Source organism: Ictidomys tridecemlineatus, chromosome 16 (genome assembly GCF_052094955.1).
Source record: "Ictidomys tridecemlineatus isolate mIctTri1 chromosome 16, mIctTri1.hap1, whole genome shotgun sequence".
Lineage (NCBI taxonomy): Eukaryota > Metazoa > Chordata > Mammalia > Rodentia > Sciuridae > Ictidomys > Ictidomys tridecemlineatus.
The window spans coordinates 39,080,011-39,102,374 of NC_135492.1; the positions used below are offsets into that span (position 1 = coordinate 39,080,011).

The 22,364-nt window shown below is 55.2% G+C and overlaps 1 protein-coding gene across 1 annotated transcript in view; it reads right to left on the reverse strand.

The window, feature by feature from the left end:
- Positions 1–3,415: 3,415 nt before the first annotated feature.
- The window catches only part of Pparg (peroxisome proliferator activated receptor gamma), a 167,105-nt gene continuing 148,156 nt past the window's right edge, over positions 3,416–22,364 (reverse strand). Inside the window, exon 7 of the mRNA XM_040290998.2 lies at positions 3,416–3,825. Within this exon, the coding sequence (XP_040146932.1) occupies positions 3,797–3,825 (29 nt within the window). The 3' untranslated portion in view covers positions 3,416–3,796. The remainder of the gene's footprint in view (positions 3,826–22,364) is intronic.

The window sequence follows — 22,364 nt, forward strand, 5'->3', positions numbered from 1 at the left end:
GTGGTGGGCTCCGATTCATAAGCCCTTCCCCAGTAGGAGCCCTGTCCTGGAGTGACAGGTGCGGTCCCCAGTCCCTCCATCGCTGTGAAGTGGGGAGCCGTGAGGAGCAGGTGAGGCTGTGGAACCCCTTGAAGGAGGACTCTGAGAACTGGGGAGGGGTCCTGAGACCCCAGGGAGCCGGGGTTCCACTGTCAGAGCCAGGTGGCCAGCAGTGGCCATACCCCCCGCCTGCGTCTCTTTTCCTTTTTGCTCTGGTCATTTTGTCTGAACTCCTGGTCACATGGAATTTTCTCTCTTTTTCTTTTTGATGGTCCTGGGGGTTGAACCAGGGCTTGGCCCAGGCTGGGCTAGATCTAGGGCCACACCCCAGCCCTAGATCAATTCTTCACATGGTCCCCGAGACAGACATGCTCAGTCCCAAATGCCAAGTGCCAGGTGGAAAATAAGGGCAATTCTGACTTATGTCTTTTTTTTTTTTGTCTTCCAGAGCTGTGGTGACCAGCGCGTCCCATCTTGAGTGCTACTGTCACTAATCACTACAAAGAAATAAAAGGAAATCAAGCCGGGAGCTTGGTGGGGGGCACGCCTGTCATCCCAGCGGCTCGGGAGGCTGAGGCAGGAGGATCGCCAGTTGGAGGCCAGCCTCAGCCACTTAGTGAGGGCCCTGAGCAACTTCTCCCTTTCTCTCAGAACAACGTAAACCTGTTCTTTGTTTCGAGTTGCTTTTCTCTTGTGTGTGATCCTCTTGGTACGTTCCCCACTTGTGATCTTGGGCTCATCATTTTCTGGGTGGCTCTGCTCACACAGGACAGAAGGGGAGAAGAGACCCAACAGGGTCCCCAACCTGGCTCTCCCCGCCTCCCTGGCTGGGTACATCCGTCCTAGAAGTCAAAAGGTCTACATTCCAGGCCAACCAGGAATAATGTCCCTGTCATCAAATTTGAAACCAAATTGCAGCAAAGACATGTTTTTTTTTTTTTTTTTTTGGCTTCCAGAAAGCAAATAGCTTTTTCTTTTCTTTCTCATTTTTTTTTTTTTCCGTCCAAACAAAACATCCTCTTAGGAAGTTATGTGCAATTTGCAATATTTACTTTCCCTTTATTTAATAACAGGAAAGGGTTTGCTGAACTTTTTGTTGATTTTTGCATTTCTTTATTAAAATTCTTAAAGGGGGGGGGGTTTTGGGGGGGAACTTAATCAGCAAAAAAAAAAAGAAAAGAAAAATCTCCTCTGCATTCCACAGGGATGGAGGAAACTGGCTGTTTGTTTCAGAGCTGGTTTGGATAGGAACTGGCAATTGGTTCTGTGTTCCAGAGCCTTCTCTGCTGTCCCCATGTCTCTGAATCCTAGCCCTGCCCCCAACCCAGGGCAGCTCTTCTGTGTGCATTTAGCCGATGAGGAACTGAAGTTCCAAGAGGTGGGCAATTTCTAATTATCCAAGGCCCAGAGAGGTCAGGTGTTTTGCTAAAGGTCACACAGCTGGAGGGTGGCAGAGTTGAGATCCGGAGCTGTGCTTTGCCTCCTCGCTGGGGAGGGCCAAGAGCAAAAAAAAAAATCATGATTCCTGTAATGGAATAACATCTTTCCCTTGAAAGTTTCAAACTCGGGTAGCTTTTATATTATCACCGTAATGGAAATCATGATGTTTATCGACATCGTGTGGTTGTTACGTCTGCTTCTGGAATGGGGCCTTGTAGAGAAGGTTTTATCAACAACATGGAGATATAATGAAGTTCTGCTCTCCTCGGTTTATATATAAGGAGACGGAGGTCTGGAGAGAACAAGAGATTCATTACCAGGGCCCTGGGAGACCTGAATGGGAATCCAGGTTTCCTGCGAGAGCCAGCATTGTGCTGGAGGTCAAGGTCAACTTGATAGCCCGGGCGGGCGTGGTGGCGCACACCTGTCATCCCAGTGGCTGGGGAGGCTGAGGCAGGAGGATGGCGAGTTCCAAGCCAGCCTCAGCAAAAGCGAGGCCCCAAGCAGCTCCGTGAGACCCTGTCTCTAAGTAAAATGGAAAATAGGGCTGGGGACGGGGCTCAGGGGTCGAGTGCCCTTGGGTTCAATCCTTGGTACCCCCCCAAAAAAATCACACAAGGTATTTCACATCAAAGTTCTCATGATCCAACCCGACGGGGTGCTCTAGAGAGCCAAACTCTCATACAGTCTGGCAAAGGCCCCAAGGTCCAGAAATGACACCGGCCAGAAGGTGACAATTGAGCTGGGTATTAAAGAACAAGAGGCCAGGTTGGTGGGGGGAGGGTATTCCAGAGAGGAGCAGCTACCGAGCAGAGGCCCAGAGGTGTGACCATACGTGTCACATTCAAGAACCATCAAGCAAGGCACAGTGGGCGCATGCTTGGAACTCCAGCTCCTAGGGAGGCTGAGGTAGGAGGATGGCAAATTGGAGGCCAGCTTGGCAACTTAGTGAGATCTTGTATCAAAATAAACTCAATAAAAAGGGTTGGGCAGGGAGCTGGGGATAGAGCTCAGTTGGTAGAGGGCTTGCCTCACATGCACAAGGCCCTGGGTTCAATCCCCAGCACCCCCCAAAAAATAAAAAATAAAAAGAGGCTGGGGGTGTAGCTCAGTGGTAGAGGGCTTGCCCATCAGGCATGAGGCCCTGGGTTGGATTCTTAACACTGGGGAAAAAATTCAGCAGAAGCCAGGCAGGTCCTGAGAGTCAGTTACTTGGGAGGCTGAGGTGGGAGGATCACTTGAACCCAGTACTTTGAGGCCAACCTGGGAAACCCAGCAAGACCCCATCTCACAGATGAGAAAACCATCCAGTGGTCGGCTAGGGACAGAGCAAGTCTGGAAAGAAAGGTTAGAGTCAACTGTGAAGGGCCTTGCCTTCTGTCCTTAGGAATTTGGATTTTTTCTTAAGGCTGGCCTCCCACTTGCGATCCTCCTGCCTCAGCCTCCACTCTGGCTGGGATTCCAAGTGTGTGCCACCAGGCCTGCCTGGATGTGGTCCTCTATTTAAAGAGAGACTGCATCCATCTGAAGAAAGGTTGGAGAGTCAGGGAGGCAGAAGAAGGAAGAGAGGAGGAGGAGGAGGCTCTCTCAGGCCCAGGATTCGGTGGACCCCAGGGGTGGGTCTCTTCTGTCTCAGTTCCACAGAACCCTGGCACCCCGTCCCCCACCCCTCTGTGCTCCCCGGGGCGTCCACATCCATCGTTGTGACTTGAACTTGGCTTTCCCTGGACGGTGCCTACAGGGAGCTGACGTGTTGGCTGGGGGGACGTGGATCCGGTCCCCTTTGGCAGTTACATGTCTCTGGTTGTAAATTAGTAAATTGGGAACAGACGATTCACAGAAGAAGCCCTACCAATGACTAAGAAGCCTAGGAAGGAAACAAAAAAAAAGGTTCATCCTCACCAGGATTCAAAGAAATGTCAATGCAAACCAAAACTGAGACTTGTTTCCAACCTATTAAGTCAGAAAGGATATATTATAATTATTATTATTATTATTATTATCTTGCAGTAGGACTAGGGATGGAACGCAGGGACTCCCACATGCTAGGTAAGCCCTCTCCCTTACAAAGCTACGTCCCTAACCCTCTTCATTTTATTTTGAGACTGGCTCTTGTGAAGTTGCGGAGGCTGGCCTCCAACTTGCCATCCTCCTGCCTCAGCCTCCCGAGGAGCTGGGATTACAGGGGTGCGCCACCACCGTGCTCGGACACATATTAATTTTTGTTGTTTTTGTTGTTAGTTGTCGGTGGATGTTCACGCTCCACCGTGTTGGATAATGTTCGTGACGATGACTTGTACAGCTCCGGCTGATACCATCAGGCCTCAGACCCAGAAGCACCAGGCTCTGAAAATTACAGAAGAGAAAAATTCAATTGAAACGGGTCTGACCATCGTCTTAATTTTTTAAGAGTTTTTTCTTTAAAAAAAAAAAAAAATATATATATATATAGATAGATATGGCCGATTTTTCAACGAGAGGGTCCCCAGGCCCTCGTTGTGTGAAGACACTGTTTAAGAGTTCAGGCCCTGCTGGGTGGAGTGGCCCATGCCTGTCTTCCCAGAGACTCAGGAGGCTGAGGCAGGAGGATCGCGAGTTCATAACCAGCCTCAGCAACTTAGTGAGACCCTGTCTCAAAAATTAAAAAAAAATCAAAAGGGCTGGGGATGTGGCTCAGGGATGAAGTGCCCCTGGGTTCAATCCCTGGTACCAGAAAAAGAAAGAGTTCAGGCCTCAGTCCTAGGATCCCGCCACTGATTCGCTGTGTGGCCTCAGGCCAGTGACTGCCCCTCTCTGAGCGTCCTTGGTTTCTTGGTCTCTGTCGGGAATAACACGGGTCCCGACTGCAGCTGGGTTTCGGGGGGAGGGGGGCGGGGATGATGTAGGATGATGCTGATGAGGCTCTGAGCCCAGAATCTGGCCCATGTGCATGTGGCCTCCAGATGGGCCTCTCCCCCCACCGGGAACAGGTCCTTCCCATCATAGTCTGATTCCCTTGTGTGACAACTCCCGTGCCCACGGGGGGCCCCAGGACATAACGGCTTACTTGGGGGTCTTATTGAGGACCAGCAGTGGGTTCCCCATTTCCTCTCTGGTCCATGTGGGCCTCCATAGTGGAGGCCAGGTGCTGGGAGAGGCTTCTCAGGGTGGGGAGCGCACCTGGGTCCGAGGGAGGCAGCCCCAACGGTCCCCTGGGCTGGGTGACCTTATTGGGTCCCCTGGGGACTCCCTGCTAGAGGTGGGCGAGGCTTTGCAGGTGGCCAGAGGACCAGGGGGCGAGGCCCACACGGTGAGGTTCCCGGTTACGGGCAGGGTGACTCATCTGTGCCAACAGGCTGGTGAGACATAGAGAAACCCCGGGTACAGGAAGATGAAATCGGGGGACAGGCTCGAAAACAACCCATCCACCCCAAGGTGCAGCGCTGGCTTCCGACAGAGCCGGGTTCAAGGGCTGAGCAGCTGGGATTGACCCTGTGACCTTGGGCAAGTGGCTTCACTGGTCAGAGTTGTCTGTTTGCTCATCTGAAAGATGGGAATGGTCTAGGGGAAGAACCCAGGGGTACTTAACCACTGAGCCACATCCCCAGCACCCCCATTTTTTTTTAAAAAAAAAAAATATTTTATCTAGGCCCAGAGTTTCACTGAGTGGCTAAGTGAGTTTAAGTTGCTGAGGCTGGCCTCCAACTTTCCATCCTCCTGCCTCAGCCTCCCAAGTGGCTGGGCACACTGGCATGACCAGGCACCCTCCCAAGCCGTTCAGGGAGCAGGTCACAGGTCCCACTCCTCATTCTTGACCCTGGGGTTCCAGCTGGGGTTTGGGTCAGAAGTTGGCACTTTCGGGTACCTTCAGGAAAGTCCCCAGAAGGTGTTCAAAAAGTCTTTGAAGCCAAGGGATATCCAATGCCTGTCTCTGTGCACTCGGGAGTCTCTGTGCTCATCTGAATTCCCTAATAACACAAAGAGAAGGTTCTAGACTTCATCCGAATGTCCAGGGAGAGAACGAGGTGGACGTTTTTTGGTCAGAGTTTCGGATGCCCCTTTTTTTTCTATATTCGGTTCCACTGTGTTTTGTGAGAGGACAGAGAGTTTGGTGGCTTGGGCCTGCAGCTACGGGTAGCGGCTAAGGTGGTCCCCAGAATGGGGACACCGTGGACCAGGGTAGTGTTTTTCCTGCTCAGCTCCGAGAACTCTGGATGAGGGTTTATGGGATCCAAGGGCCCAAAGATCCAAATGCATGGAAAAATAGTCCCGGAGGCAGGCGAGCCCATCCTGGGTCTCCTGAACCTCTTCCTGTGACTGAGGTCCCGTAGGGGACCGTCCCTCACCAAGTCCCTGTCCAAAGTGCCTCCACGATGCTTGTCCTGCTCACGGATGCTGCCGTCCTGGTTTGTCCCCAAAAGCCACAGCCTGAGAAGTCAAGGGCGATCACTGGATGCAACCTCAGGGCCAGACCTTCCCCCTAATGGTACCTGTCACCATCAGCAAGGGACAGTCGTCTCCGGACGGCCGGCTGCACCCACAGAGTTGTCACCTTGTAGGTGACAATCTTGCTGAGCGCAGAGCAGGAGGGAGCTGGTGTGGGGTGGGTGGGGGGTGGCCAGCAGGGGCCCGGTCCGTGGCCCTCCTTGGACCCCACACTCCGTCACCCTGACTCGGGTCAGGCCTGGGCTCCAGGACGCTGTGTTTGGGGGACAGGATGGGACAGAGGTTCTCGGCCTCAGCCCAGTGCCCAGGGAAGACTCTTCGACCCAGGGCCATGGGTGGGCCTCACTGGACTCCTGCGAGTCTGCGAAGACCGCCTCCTGTTTGTGGTTTTAGGCCAGAAAAAATGGATCCAATGCGCGGTGGCCGCCCAGGTGACCCGCGGGATGATGCATCCCCGGGGAATGTTTGCTAAAGAGCAGGGCAGGGCCCCGGCTGCGGAGCCCCATCGCCAGCCATCAGCAAAGGCTGCAAGAGAGAAAACCAGAAAGGGACCCACTCTCCAGGACGGGGAACCCGGCCTGCCCTTGGGGACACCTTGGGACATGAGCTCCCGGGGCACAGGCTGTCGCTTTGAAGAATGGGGGAGGGGGATGGGTCCTGTCAAGGGCAGAGAGGGACGGGCAAGACCTGGGCAGGTGGTAGGCGCCCAAGAACACCTTCTCTCTCTCTCTTCCTCCTTCCCTGTTTTCTTCCACAGGGGATTGAACCCCGGGGCGCTCAACCACTGAGCCCCATCCCCAGCTCTTTTCATTTTTTATTTAGAGACAGGGTCTCCCTGAGTTGCTCAGGGCCTCCATGAGTTGCTGAGGCTGGCTTTGAACTGGCGATCCTCCTGCCTCAGCCTCCCGAGCCTTTGGATGACTGTCACGTACACTTACGTAGCCGTGCAATGTTTGCAAGGCTTGCCTGCACTGCGGCAAGTATCAAGACCCCCTTTTTCTTGGGTGGGTAATATTCCACGAGAAGGCCGGACCACATCGGGTTTATTCTTGAATCCGTTGGTGGACCCTTGATTTGTCTCTGCTCCCGTGTTCTGAAGACTGCTACTACCATTTCCCTGTTGAAAGCGCTTTCATCTCGGGGGAGAAAGGGTGTATTTCACCTACTTCTGCTGTTAGCCAAGGGGCTAACCCATCAGCTGCTCTCTGTCCTCGCCCATCCTCCTCATTCAGAAGCAGCAAGGAGCACAGTGGCTTCTGGTGGCTTTCCTAGACATTCCCTTCTTGCACTAACCTGCCTGTCCTCTGTGCCACCCTGCTCTGCCAACACCCCTGCCCCCCGCTCTGCTAGCCCCCACTTTGGAGGAGGAGAAGACAGCGTCCATCATGAAGGGTCCCCTGTGTGGCATGTGGGGGGCCTCGAGGGCCACACTCACCTCCATTTCCAGGGCTGATCTCTCAGAGGGAACAGAGAGGGAGGTGTTGGCAGTGGAAAATCAGCAGAATAAGCACAGAGCGTTTGGGTAGGGGGTGGGGGTAAGGCAGACAGCTGACTTAGCGGTTTGCAGGGTGTGTCCCGCTGTTGTTATTTTAGCACATTGGAATCTCTTGGCTTTGATTTCCTTTAATTAGCCTTCCCCACTCACGGGGACAGGTCACGATCTCTAGGAAGTATCCCAGACACTCTGCCCAGCAGACGGACATCCCAAGACGTTCATTCCTAATGGCTCAAATGCACCCCCTTCTCCATCCCCAGACCCAAGGTAGGGGGCTGGTAAACCATTTTTGTTTTTTAAATCACGGAGCCCCCCTCCCCAGCCATTTCTTTGGGCTTTTTTTTTACAGACAGGGTCTCCCTGAGTTGCTTAGGGCCTCACTAAGTGGCTGAGGCTGGCCTCCAACTCGCGATCCTCCTGCCTCAGCCTCCTGAGCCGCTGAGATGACAGGCGTGTGCCATGCACAGTTTTTAAGCAGTTTTTACCTCTAGTACTTTGACTTTTCATTCCCTGCCTTCCTTCCCAACACTCAATGAGTATATTATTTGCAAAATATCTCTATCGCCTAGCAAACATCTCTCTGGGAAGAATTAAACGGTTACACATTAAAACTCTTTAAAAATTCAGGCATGCAAACTGGCGATCGTGGGCCGCCTGCTACAGGACCTGTTGGGAGTCTGTTTAGAAGCAAAACAAGTAACGGAGGCTTCTGACTCTCTGGAAGGAGACGGGGCTGCAAATCTGGGCACCATCAGAGTCTACAGAGCTGTCACCATCAGGGGTGGGGGGATTTGCTAAATGTGATGAGGATGCTTTTTATGGGGGACCCAGTGATGCTCAACCACTGAGCCCCATCCCCAGCCCTATTTTGTATTTTATTTAGAGACAGGGCCTCACTGAGTTGCTTAGTGCCTTGCTAAGTTGCTGAGGCTGGCCTCCAACTTGCAATCCTCCTGCCTCAGCCTCCTGTGTTACTGGGATTATAGGTGTGGGCCACCACACCCGGCCATAGTATGCTTTTCAGAGAGTACCTTGACCTCTCCTAGGATTGGGCAGAGAGAGCAAGGCTGGGCATGGCCCATGGACACGTGCCAGGTACATGAGTGTCTCCTGGTAGCACTTCCAGTCTGCTGTAGTACCCATGCCCTCTTCCCAGGGTTACCCAGCTCTGTAATGCCTGTGCAGTGAGGAGGAGGGACCGACTCTCCTCCCATCTCCGTGAACCATGAATCTGGCAGGACATAATGGCACACGCCTATCATCCCAGCAGCTCAGGAGGCTGAGGCAGGAGGATTGCAAGTTGGAGGCCAGCCTCCGTGAAGAACTGCACAGGAAAATGACCAGGTGCTCGGCTGGGGTGGCACCATCTCCTGAGTTCACGGGTCCCTCTTGACTGCAGTTTCTAAGCCTGACTGACAGTTCTCATAGCCACACAAGGCTCTGGGAACCGGGGCTGCTTACACCTCTTGCTTTTTCAGCGGGGAAAACCGAGGTGCAGATTGGTGCCCGACTTGCCCAACCTCTGGGGGTCAGGAAAGGGCATAGAGTCTTTGGGTTCCCAAATCCCTGTAGATAGGCCTGTGGCTTGCAAAATCCCACCGTTTGGAGCGAGTTTCTGCAATGCAGCGATTGAGGCCGGGCCAGGCCACAGTGCACTGGGACAGATCATTCAGATCCCAGCCCCAGGACAGCCAGGGGAAGTGGCCCTTCCATCCCCCCGAGAAGGCACCCACTTCCTCCCAGGCCCAGGACAGAGGGGGCCGTGCGACTCTCTCCCGGGTGAGCGCCATGGCTGCCTGGGCCCGGCCCCAGGTACCCGGGGTGTGTTTTATGGATGGGTCTGTCGTGAGTCAATATGATATTTCCTGAGAGAACTCGATTTCCCTGCATTGTTCCTGGAGTCTGTGTGTGTGTCCCAGCACGTACTCCCCAATCACCATCCTGTCATCGTCGTCGGCTGTGTCCTGCCGCACAGGACACCTCTGGGGGTGGGGAGCAGGGGCCAGGGGAGGCCAGACTGGGGTTGTCCCCGTCCCAATATGCTCAGCCTCACCTCCACCCGTGGTGTGGCAGGGGGGTGGCTCTTTGCTTGCTGAAGCCACGTCCATCTGTCATCTCTAGAAGGGAAGCATGTTCTTTTTTAAACAAATTTAAAAAAAAAATAGTTGAGACAGAGTCTTGCTAAGTTCCCGAGGCTGGCCTCCAAAGTGCGATCCTCCTGCCTCAGCCTCCCCTCCATCGCTGGGATTAGAGGCCTATGCCACGGCGCCTGGCTCTCTTCTGGGGTTTGCAGGCCCAGTCTCCATTTGGCCTTCAAAGCCACCAGCGTGCCTTGCTCAGACTGTCCCCCTTTGGGGACCCTCTCCGTCAAAGCCACCGGGTTTCCCGAGAAGGTTCTAGAACACAGAGGCAATTGCCCTGGTGCTGAGAGATGACGGTGGGCCTTAGTCAGTAGCTTACCCAAGAGTTTTCAAAGAAGAAGAAGGAAGGAGAAGAGACGTTCTCCCTGGTCTCTGGTCTTGCTGCCCACTTCCCTGTCTGTCCCTGTCCCCACCATGTCACCCAGGGACGGCCCCACGCCTGTCCCTCGGAGCTCGCCTGGCTTTGGTGACCATCTCTTGTTATTTCTTTCGAGTCTCATTTACATCTGTCTTCTGCGGCCGTGGAACTTTCCAGTGAGCAGAAGGCGAAGTTTCCACGTGGGTTCCAAGGCCTGCCTGCAGGAGATGTGGTCTCAGCTGCTGATTCCACAGATGGGGAAACTGAGTCCCAGAGAATTTTAAAAAAAGGGCCTACGGTTGCTGAGATCCAACACCACCACAGCCTGATTTCAGAGCCTGGGTTCCGCTGGGTCCCGTGGAGGGCCCGTGGGGCGTGCGTCTGTCATCCCAGCAGCTTGGGAGGCTGGGGCAGGAGGATCGCAAGTTGGAGGCCAGCCTTCACAAATTAGGGAGGCCCTAAGCAACTGAGTGAGAGCCTGTCTCCACATAAAGATAGAAAAGGAGGGCTGGGGGTTGTGGCTCAGTGGCAGGGCGCTTGCCTTGCACATGTGAGGCGCTGGGTTCGATCCTCAGCACCACATAAAGATAGATAAACAGAGTAAAAAATATTAAAAAAAAAAAGAAAGAAAAGGGGGGTCCAACTCCTAGTACCCTCCCTTGCCTGCCCCTCAGCAAAGCCTGGATTCTTAGCACTCATGGGAACAAAGTCCCAGAGACCTGTAGTCATGCAGCGTGATTCCAAATTACGGCTCCACTGTTATAAGCTGTGTGTCCGTGGGCAAGTTTCTTGACCTCTCTGGACCTGAGTTTTCTTTACGGGCAAATGTGGGGAAGCAGAATATCTCCTGCAGAGGGTCCATGGGGTGGATTCCAAGGACGGCAATCGGGAAGCAGAAACAGCCCGAGGTATGGCATAGGGTAAGTATTTAGGGAAAGTTGGCTAATCCTGATCATTTCACCATCTTGCTCTGCTCCCCACGGGCCCTCCGAAACTTGGAAGTGAAAAAGATTTTAATTAAACAAAACCAGCTGGGGCCCCACGCGGAGAGGCCCGGACAGAGGCAGCTTTCTAAGAATGTGGTGCAACACCCCGCCCCTGGGGTATGGGCTCCCTGCTTGGCGGATGGAGCAACGGCTCGGCTTGCTCAAGGCACCCAGGACGGGGCCAGGCTGTTCCCTCCTCCCCTGCCCCAGAATTTCCCAACAGGATCCGGACAGACACATTTCTTCAGCGTTTGGGGGAGGCTCAGAGGATCCCCCCCTGAGTGACAGAGGCTGGCTTTGTGACTTGGGGGTACTCAGGAGCCCCACTTGTCCCCTGGTCAGCGGTTGTCAGCCAGCTAGGAAGCCTCTGGCCTCCACGAAGACGGGGTAGAGGCCCGGAAGGAAGCTGAGTTCTCACAGTGCCACCTGCTCTGTGTGTGATCTCTGTTCTGGGCGGGTGACTCCACCCAGGCGTCAGGCTGCAGTCCTGCCGACTTGGCTAAGTTGTCCCAGGGGTGAGAGGGTCCGGCTCGTTGTCTATTTGGCTCCTGTGGAGGGCAGGTGGCGAGGACAGAGGCCAAGGGGCACTCTGGGGTCCCAAGAAGTCCCCGGTCTGCAGCCCCTCTGCTGGAGGTCCTAATGATGACGGTGACATTGAAACATGTCACCACCGGTCGCTGCACGTTTGGATCGCTGAGGCAGGGAATCCGTCACTAAGCACTCATGTGGACCAATATGAAGGGACGCGGAGGGCAGAGGCCATTCTTTCCTCTGTCACCTGTTTCCCGGCTGCTGTGACAGTTCATATTGGTGACACCTCAGTGGGGGTGGAGACTCTGGGAAGGTCACTTCTTTGGCTGGTGGCTTCTGTGGGTGAGCCCCATGGCCCACCTGGACTCCAGGCCCAGACACTCCCAGACCTGGGCCACCCCACGGGGACGTCGCTGTCACTGACCCGGAGTGGCTGCTGGCTCCGGCTCTCCCTCATGCCGACTGCACACCTTTCCCCACAGGGTCGCTCTGGCCTAGCCCAGGGACCAAGGGGCCAACGCTGGCCCCGCTGTGCTCCATGCTCGGGGCCGCACACTGTGTGTCTCTGGGGGTTGTGCTGCTGTGACGGGCGCCTGAGACGGGGCCACCTCGGGGACAGAGGTTTATTTGGCTTTTGGTTCTGGGAAGTCCAAGTCCAGGGGCTGCATCTGATGGGGGCCTTCGTGCTGTGCCATAATGTGGTGGACGGCACCACAGGGAGGGAGGGACAGAGAGGAGGAGGAGGAGGAGGAGACGATGAGAAGGTCACTGTTTGGCTGTTGGCTTCAAACAGTGGAGGAGGATGAAGAGGAGGAGGAAGGAAGGAGGAGGGAGGGAGGGAGAGGGAGGAAGAGGAGGAGGGAGAGGAGGAGGGAGAGGAGGAGGAGGGAGAGGAGGAGAGGAGGAGGGAGGAGAGGAGGAAGAGGGGGAGGAGGGAGAGGAGGAGGGAGAGGAGGAGAGGAGGAGGGAGGAGAGGAGGAAGAGGGGGAGGAGGGAGAGGAGGAGGGAGAGGAGGAGGGAGAGGAGGAGGAGAGGAGGAGGAGGGAGAGGAGAGGGAGGAGAGGAGGAAGAGGGGGAGGAGGGAGAGGAGGAGGAGAGGAGGAAGGAGGGAGAGGAGGAGAGGAGGAGGGAGGAGGAGAGGAGGAAGAGGGGGGAGGAGGGAGAAGGAGGAGGGAGAGGAGGAGAGGAGGAGGGAGGAGAGGAGGAGGGAGGAGGAGGAGAGGAGGAAGAGGAGGGGAGAGGAGGAGGGAGAGGAGGAGGAGGGAGAGGAGGAGAGGAGGAGGGAGAGGAGGAGGGAGAGGAGGAGGGAGAGGAGGAGGGAGAGGAGGAGGAGGGAGAGGAGGAGGGAGGAGAGGAGGAAGAGGGGAGGAGGGAGAGGAGGAGGGAGAGGAGGAGGGAGAGGAGGAGGGAGAGGAGGAGGAGGGAGAGGAGGAGGGAGGAGAGGAGGAAGGGGGGAGGAGGGAGAGGAGGAGAGGAGGAGGGAGGGGAGGAGGGAGAGAGGAAAAGTGGGAGGAGGGAGAGGAGAGGAGGAGGGAGGAGAGAGGAGGGAGGGGAGGAGGGAGAGGAGGAAAAGTGGGAGGAGGGAGAGGAGAGGAGGAGGGAGGAGAGAGGAGGGAGGGGAGGGAGGGAGAGGAGGAGGGAGAGGAGGAGGAGGGAGGAGAGGAGGAGGGAGAGGAGGAGGAGGGAGAGGAGGAGGGAAAGGAGGAGGGAGAGGAGGAGGAGGGAGAGGAGGAGGGAGAGGAGGAGGAGGAGGAGGAAGAGGTAGGGAGGGGAGGCAGGAGACAAGGAGGGGAGGAGGGAGGGGAGGGGAGGAGGGACTGGGAGGAGCCCAAGTCCTCCCCACAGCAGGGACTCTCCCTGCACTGCTGCCCTCAACCATTTCATGGGGGCGGGGGCCTCCTGGCCCAAACACCTGTTAAAGGGGCCCACGTCTCAACCGGGTGGCCCTGGGAATCACGTTTCCGACACGGGAACTCCGGGGAACTGATTCGCAGCACGGCACCCTCGGAGGCCAGCTCAGGCAGCAGTGGCTTAGGTCAGCCCCTCCAGGGACCCCCAGATCCTTGATCCTGCAGCCTTGGAGCTAGAGAGTCAGGCCACCCAGGGCGGGGATGAGGGTGGAAGTGAGTGGAGGAGGACGGACAGGAGCCCAGCAAAGGTTTCTTCTTAAATCAGCTTTTGCCCCAGAGAAGAACTGACCGGCATCCCTTCCCCCAGGCCTGAGCTCCCAGAGGTGTGCAGCTGGGGTCCCTCTGGAGTCAGGGAGGCCAGATGGAACAGAGATGGAAAGAAAAGGCTGTGCTCATGGCCACCCGGGGGGCAAAGCTGCCTGGTGACCTTGTTTTTTTTTGGTGGGGGGAGGTACCAGGGATTGAACCCAGGGCTTTTACCCACTGAGCCACATCCCCAGCCCTTTTTAATTTTTATTTTGCGACAGACTTCCCCGAGATGTTTTGGGTTGCTGAGGCTGGCCTCTAACTTGGGATCCTCCTGCCTCAGCCTCCTGAGCCACTGGAATTATAGGCATGTGCCACCGCACCTAGCAAAAATGTATCTATTTTTATTCTCAAGTGTTCTATGGGACAATTTCCTACCCTCTTACACAGGCATAGAAGAATCCACTGAAGAGCTGGGGATGGGGCTCAGGGGTGGAGCTCAGGCTGAGCCTGCACAAGGTCCTGGGTTGATCCCCCGCGGTCAAAAGAAGAAGAAACAAAACAAAACAAAACGTTTGAGATGATGAAGCAGGTTTCTAAACGGCAGTTGGGTTAAATGATCATGTAAATGTACGCACCCCCTGAGACAAAAACCTGGGGAGATCTTAGTGGCACTGGATTCTCAGTGGTCGAGCTGCAGTTGAATTTCTCATTTCTAGTGTCTCCTTCCTCCTTTTGAAATGAGTATTTGAAATGAATCTGCATGAAGCACAGAATTTCCTTCTCTATGGACTCTAGTTTTTTTTTTCCCCCTCTATAGTAAAAGGAATGTAAGGAAAAACTAAATAAGATGTTTTCTAGAGGGAATCTCGGCCTCCCACGCCCCCCCCCCCACCCCGGCCAGGCCCCCTGGACAGATGGGAGGCAGAGTGGCCACTGGACGGCAGATGGCTCAGCAGAAGCCTGGAGGGACCAGAGATCCTGAACTGGGGAGAAGGCATTGAGCAATGTTTGGCTGGGCAGGGACGGAGGGACCCGATCCCGAGGGCTGTCCATCAAATCCTCCCCCACCCTGACAAGAGCTTGTGCATCAGACTTTTGCAAACGTGCCCCTTATCTACCCCCCCGATGGCGCTACAGCCCTGGGGCCCTGAGAGCTGAATACATGGGGTGCTCTCCCGGGGTCACTGAGCAACAGGTTCCGTTCAACAAGCATTTATTGGGTCCCTGCTCTGCTCCTGCTCCTCTGGGATGTGGAGATGAAGGTGATAGGGTTGGTGGAGGGAAGGAGGTGAGCTTCTGCAGATAGATCTAGTTCCAGCTCTGCCTCTTCCTGGCTGGGCGGCCTTTAGCAAGACCCTTGACCTCTCTGAACTTCAGTTCATTCTTCCGTAAGAATGAAGAGAATGTGATGGTTTTTCTGCAGGGGACTGTGGCCAGGCTTAAATGAGGGTGATTGTGTAGGCGAAGCATCCTCAGCCTGAAGACTGACCAGGAGATGCTCAGTCGAGGTCATGCCCTATAGTCCCATCTTGGGGCTCTAGAAAATTCTTTACCTTCCCAGCCAAATGCCCCCAAGACTATTTATACAATAGTAGTCATGATAATGGTAATAATAATGGAGATAAAATTGCTCATTAGGCACTAGTTAGTATCAGAGTAGGGACAGCATTTTAGTTTCCCCGATAACACTGAGGAAGAGGTCATCACCGTACCCATTTTACAGAAAAGGATACAGAGGGCCACAGAGGCCATGTGACCTGAGGCCACCCAGCTAGAAATTGGCACTTGACTGATTGTCTTGCTCTTGGCCAAGACTATATTCTTCTCCAACCTGATAGATGCCCACACGGCTCTGTCCGGGGAGCTGGGGGTACCCAGACACACAGGCCGATGGGAATTAACACATCAAGGTGGCGTCTCAGAGGTGGTGACAGTTGTACTGGGCCTTGAAGATCCTGTTGGAGTTTTCTGGCCTCTATGTAGGACAGACGCATGGGTTTAGGGGCCAGGGACTGCCCTAGTTTGGAGCTTGACTTTTTTCCCAAAGGCCCAAGTGTTTAGGCTTGGTCTCCAGGTCTGTAGTGGAACCTCAGTGGGTGGGGCCTAGCGGAACGCAGTTAGGTCATTGGGGGCGTGTCCTTGAAGGGTGCTGTGGGACCCTTCCCCTTCCGGTCTCTCCTTCCACCCACCATGGTGTGAGCAGCTTTGTCTGTCACAGGCTCAAAGACAGAAGGGGACAAGAGATCGTGTGCTGCGACCCTGAGTCAGGGTGAACCTTTCTTGCTTAAGAGTTGATCATCTCCGGTATTTTGGTCAGTGACGGAAAGCTGTTGAACGCGGTGGCTGTCCCTTCCAAGAGATCCCCTGGTCACGTGGAACTCAAGTTCCTGGTCCCCAGAGCCCCCAAACCCTTGCCCTTCAGGATGGCAGCCCCAACAGATTAAACTCCCCCATCGACACATCCATCAGCTCAATTTAGCTGCTGCACAAAGTGCACAGCTGTACTTACAAGTAGCAGGTCGTGCGTGATACATGGCTACGATTTTTATTTGCGAATTAAAAAACTAAAATAAAAAATAATTTTTAAGGGAACCCATCAGCATTCTGGGAGGCGAGGGCTCCCCACAGACCCTGCGGGGCATCGGCTTGCTGACCTCTCAAGACACCTGGGGCGCAGTGAGTCTCATTCCTAGGCGAGGTATGAGGAAACAGATGCTCTCAGGCCAGGGGACTTGCCTGAAGCCACAGAGCTGCCCAGTGGCAGATTAGGCCTTGGAGGCAGGTCTCCTGTGCCCCGTGTTTAACCCCTGCACACCAGGATTGCACAGGGATTCTGCAGAGAACACAGAGGGGAGGGGGCACCCGGCAGCCAGGCCTCCTGCGTCTTTAGAATGGAGGGTGTCAGCCGAGTGCGGTGGCACAGGCCTGTTTGTCCCAGCAGCTCAGGAGGCTGAGGCAGGAGGATCGCGAGTTCAAAGCCAGCCTCAGCCAAAGGGAGGCCCTGAGCAACTCAGTGAGACCCTGTCTCCAGTTAAAATGCAAAACAGGGCTGGGGATGGGGCTTAGTGGTTGAGAGCCTTGAGATTAATCCCTGGTACCCCCAACATCCCTGTAAAAAAAATCCGGGGGGGACAACCCAAGGGCTTCAGTTCTGATCTGGGAACTCCATAACCCTGTGACCTTGGTGTGTCGATACCCCAGCTCTGGGCTCGGTTTCCTCATCTATCAAGAGGGGATGATGATCTCCCGTCCACTCATCCCAGAAGTGTGGGGGTCCAGGCCCTTCGCCTGGGCCACCAGGACACAGACACCAACAGGAGCCTGTTGTGGTGGTATCCAAGGAGCCCAGCGTTGTTTATCGGCGCCTCTGACTGGCAAACCCTTGACCCAAACCGTTGCACAACGGACGTTCCTGATCATATGAGCCTTTGCGCCACAGCCCAGGTCCCCTGAGTGCCCGTGGCCACCTCCTCAGATGCTGAGCTGCGCGAGGGTGGCAGTGATTGCCTCACACGGCGGCAGCTCTTCTTGCCATGGGAGTACAAGTGGCAGCCAAGAGCTCGGCGGGGTCACGCTCATGTGCTCTGTCCCAGCGTGGACCGGCTCCGCTTGGGCATTGCTAAACGTGGCCTTGGGTCCCTGGCACCGTTCATGGAGCTTACGCCAGGGCTGGGGACGAATGTGTTCCCCAGAGCCCACCAAGGGGAGGGGTGCAGATATCGGATCCTGTCCCCTCTCTCATTTGACCCCTTTCTACCCCAGAGAGACCTGTGCTGCCATTCAGCCTCTACCGTTTTTTTCAGCTGTGTGACCTCGGACGGCTCACCTCCCGTCTCTGAGCCTTAGTTCCCTCGTCTATAAAATGGGGCTTATCAGTCCGAGGGATCAGGGTGGCTGAGATTCCACAGCAGGACGGGATTGACAAAGCGTCCCACCCAAGACCTGGCCCCGAGTGGGTGCAGAATATGTGTTGGTTTTCCTGGTGACCTTGGATAACCCCCTTTTTCTCTTGGACTTGGGTTTCTTCACATCAAACACTCGAGACCTCTCAGCTCTCTCAAGAGTCTCCAAGCTTGTCCAAAATTTGGAATAACAATCATGAGTGGTGTCAGCTATTGGGCCCTAAACGGAGGGCAGAAATCAGGTCAATGTCACTGGGCCACTTGACTGGAAGCTCTGGGCAAGTCGCAGACCAAGGTGCCAGCAGGACCGAGTCCTGATGAGGGTCTTCTCTTTGACTTACAGATGGCCGTCTTCTTGCTGAGCCTCACACGACCTTCTCCTGTATCCTTTTGGGGTTGTGGCCCATCATCGTTATGATCCCATTTAATTTTCCTTCCCTTCTTGAAGGGCCTGTCTCCTGATACAATCGCATTGGCAGCTAAGGGGTTCAACATTATGAAATTTAGGGGACTCCTTCAGTCCCATCGAACCATGTGAGTGCGCCCTCTTGGAAGCAGATCCCGCAGCCCTGGTTGGAGTCTTCAGAGTGGGCAAGAGAGAGGGACCTGGGGTTGATTCTCAGGTTCCAGTTCTTGGAGTGGGGGGATCTACCACCCTGGGCCAAGATCAGGCTCCCTGTGAGACCACTCTCTTCCCAAGGCCGGCCCCTTTGCCCTGTTCTGGGGACTCTTGGTCTCTTTGGAGGGGGGGGTCTACCCTGCACCTTGCCCATCCCTTTCTAATAATCCCTCTAGCAAACCGCCCAACTAGGGTGGGCTGGGATCCTGGCATGGTTCTGTGTGTCCTGCTGCACTTGGATGGAATGCATCCCATGCTTCTTGCGACTGGTTTCCAACTCTTGCTCCTCAAAAAAAAAAAAAAAAAATTCCTTTTCCTTTAGAAACAACCTTGGAGTTTGGGAGAAATCCTCTCCGCAACTTGGTGGAGGCGAGGCTTCAGCCTCTGCGCTGCAGCGATGGGCACGTGACCCACGGACAAGCTCATTGGCTGGCTGCCTCCCTCCGACACAGTGATTGGTTGGGGGGTGTATCAGGCTGGCCCAATCAGATTGCTGCCTGGGGAAGCGGGGCGGGAACCCAGCTGCCTCTGGACCAGAACGGGTCTCACTGGGCTGGACTTTTGGGGGGTGTCAAATTATCCTCGTCAGGAGGCTTCCTCCGTGCTCACAGGACTGGCTGGGGGTGACTCAGTTCAGATGGGCCTCGGCATGTTGGAACAACCTGTCCCCCCAAGCACCCGAAGGATAATCCAGACCTCAGTTTCCCAGAGCCCCAGCAGGGACATCTGAAGGGCAGTGGTTTCCACGGGGGTCATGTCAGCAGGGGGCTGTGGTGTCTGATGGGAGAGGGAGCCAGATGCTCCTAGCTTTCTAGACGAATCTTTCCTCCAAAGCCTTGTCAGTCATTGCCGCAGAGCCTGCCCCCCCAGCACCCTTTGCCAGAGGCTGGTGATAGCCATGCCTGAAACCCCTGTGAGGCAGGACCAGAATCGAAGGACCTTTTCCCAGCGCAACTGCTCCTCCAGAGTCTGAAACACTTCCCCATGACAGCTTCCTTTCTTGAGACTTCCCTTTAAGAAAGTTTCAAACATTCCAGCCTGTGGGTGCGATGGCCTGTCATCCCGCCTGTCATCCCAGCAACCCGGGAGGCTGAGGCGGGAGGATGGTGAATTCAAAGGCAGCCTCAGCAGATGAGCGAGGCCCTCAGCAACTCAGCGAGATCCCTGCCTCTAAATAAAATATAAAAAGCGGCCGGGGATGTGGCTCCGTGGTTGGGCACCCTGTGGGTTCCATCGCGTTACCAATCGATCAATCAGCAATAAGTGTTTGCAGGCAGCTTATGCCACCAGAGATTGGCTTTCGGTCCCATTGGGGAAACTCTGGGAGTCATCACAGAACCCGCATCCTGCCTGGAGAGACAGGGAGCTGGGGTATTTATACTCCTTCAGTCTTGGGGTTGAGGGCTGTTCTGGGGGAACATGGAGACTTTGGTGGTTTCAATCTGCCCCAATGGAAGGGCAGAGAGCGGTATCTCGCAACTGGAGAATGGCCTCAGGCTAAGAAACTCAGGGACTGGCAGGTGGAAGTCAGGTCAGGCTGTACCCAGGAGGAAAGGATGAGGGATTGGGGTGAGACTTCTACACTCTACCAGCCTCCTGAACGGTCGCACGTCTGGTCTCCCCATTGCAACCCCTGAGTCCACGCGGCTAGAGGCCAGGGCCTGTGTCACTCAGCTTCAACACTCAATAGGTAGAGCCTGTCCCCAAGTCCCCAAGAAGATGCATGCTGAATTCAGGAGGGGGCAGAGGTGTCGGTGGCAGGTGCTGGGGAGGAGGCAAGCCATGAGCTGCCCAACGGCTCTGAGGCTGGTGACCCAGGTGGCTGGGAAGCAGGGCTCAGTGCGCGTGCTCTGTGGGGTGGCCAGGCTCCCCAGGCCCCAGGGCTGCTGTGGGAACGGGTTCCGCCCTGGGCCAGCGGCGGATTGCGTGACTCCTGGAATGCCGGGGGCCCAGGGTGTGGAGCAGAGCAAACGCCATTAGCCCTATCAGTGATCTGGCGGCGCAGATATGGAAGTTTGAGGAGGCCCAGCGGGCTCTGCCCAACTGTAAAGAGACGTGATTGAGGCGGGTCATGGGGAGGTGGCGGTGATTAAGGGGGGGGGGGCCCCGCCGGGTCCTGCTGACTTCCTGCACGGCTGGTAGTGGTGACAGAGGATGGGGTGTTACTCACAGTCCCAACCCGCCCACCCGGCCCATAAAACCCAGGGGCAGACAGTTTGCAAGGGATCCTCCAGCCAAGAGCCGAGTCCCTTGGGGCTGGAATTGGGGTGACCCCCCCCCCCCAGTGACTTGAATCTTGGCCGGACCTGCCCTGAGGCCTGTCTCCGGGGACCACAGGTTGGGGAACAGCATCTCCAAGCACAGTTCCTTTCTGATCTCTAGTGAATGCAAAGCACTTTCTCCTCCCTTGAGGTCACCGGATCCATCCACTGTCAACAAAATGGTGACGGCCTGCCTGGATGAGAAAAGTCAAGGCCTTTCAAGTTTCCAGGCCTGAAATATGAAAAAATGAGGGATGGAGAGGAAGGATGGGCAGAGACGGAGACCAGGGGCCTGAATTTTCCGCCGCAGCAAATCTAGGTCTGGACTCTGGCTCTGGTCCAGGGATGGGGAGGGGTGGGGGAGAGGCCTGGGGAATTTCCTGGGCTGGGAACCGGAGGCAGGAATCTGTATACAGAAGGCACTTAAGAGTGAAAGGACTTTGCCCGCCCGCGGGAGGCGGGGAGCCACCCCGCCACCGTCTGTCTGGGCCGCGGCTTCCTGATCATAAAACTCTCTCTACGAGGTGAGATAGCTGTGGGGAGTTTTCCTTCTCAGTGACAGGAGAGAATAAAGTCCCCTGAGGAAGGAGTCGGGGAGCCTGGGTCAGCCTGTGGGGGAGTCACCGGTGGGAGTGGCCATGGGGGACAGGGACCCTTCTCTGGAGATCTGGGACCCTCCGTTCCTGGAGGTCCTGGGCTCTGCCAACGTGGAGCCTAGTCACCGCCCTTGAATTCGCAAGACCTGACTCCAAATCCCAGTGCTGTCGCTGACTGGCCTCAGTTTACCCACCTGTGAAATGGGGGCAATGCCGTGGATCTCCTTGCGTAGGAGAAATGAGATGACCCTCGCTGGGATCCTCGCCCAGAACTGGCCGTTGAATCGGAATCCTGCTTCTCTAACAGCCCCCCAACACAAAAGAAGGCCCCCAAGACGTATTTAGAAAATCAGTGGATGGATGAAAGCGAATGGGAATTAGTCAAACTGCCTATTGGCCCAGTGGGAAAATGATTTACCCATAGTCCTAGGGGGAGTGTCAGCAGGATTATCTGTTGGTTTTCTCTCCCACTTCTTTTTGTTTTGTTTTGTTTCGTTTTTTGGGTACTGAGGACTGAACTCAGGGGTGCTGGACCACTGAGCCACACATCCCAGCCCTATTTTGTATTTTATTTAGGGACAGACTCTCACTTAGTTGCTTGGTGCCTCGCTTTTGCTGAGGCTGGCTTTGAACTTGCGATCCTCCTGCCTCAGCCTCCTAAGCCGCAGGGATAACTGGCGTGCGCCACCGTGGCAGGCTGGTCTTCTCCATAATCATCACTCTCTTTAGACTGTCACTTCCTTCCATGGCTCCTGCGTCCCTCCAACCCCTCCTCTGCCCCTCTCACCTCTGGTGCCCATGTACCTCACAGCCACCTAGATACACCGGCCTGGGTGTCCTACGGGAACTTCACCCTCAGAATTGCTACCCCCAGACAAGTCCTCTGTCCCAAGTTGAAACCTGAGTCCCACCTGTGGTATTAGACTGTTTCCGTGTTGTCTGTTCCCCCTGTCCCCCCTACCAAGGGCCTCCCCTCACATACCACCACCACCTCTTGTAGCCTCCTGGTGGTCTTCCCACCTTCTAATCTAATCCTAATCCGCTCAGTGGCTGACAGAGGGGTCAGTTCCAGTGAATACAGCCAATGTACCACTTTCCTGATCCTCTACTTTGGACCATAAATGTTTCCTAAAGGCCCATTTAGATCCCTAAACTCCCCAGGATAGAGTGACTAGGAGCTGGCGGAGCCTTTAAGAGGCGGGGCCTAGAGGAACACCTTTAGGTCTTTGGGAAAGTGCTCCAAAGAGAACTGTAGGGTCCCAGCTCATCCTTCTCTCTTTGCTCCCTCGCTGGCTTGTGATGTGAGCGCCATGATGTCCTTGCCACAGGCCCAAAGCCACAGAACCAACCAATCCTGCACTGGAACCCTCAAAACTATGAGCCCTAACTCACCTTTTTTTTTTTTCTTTTTA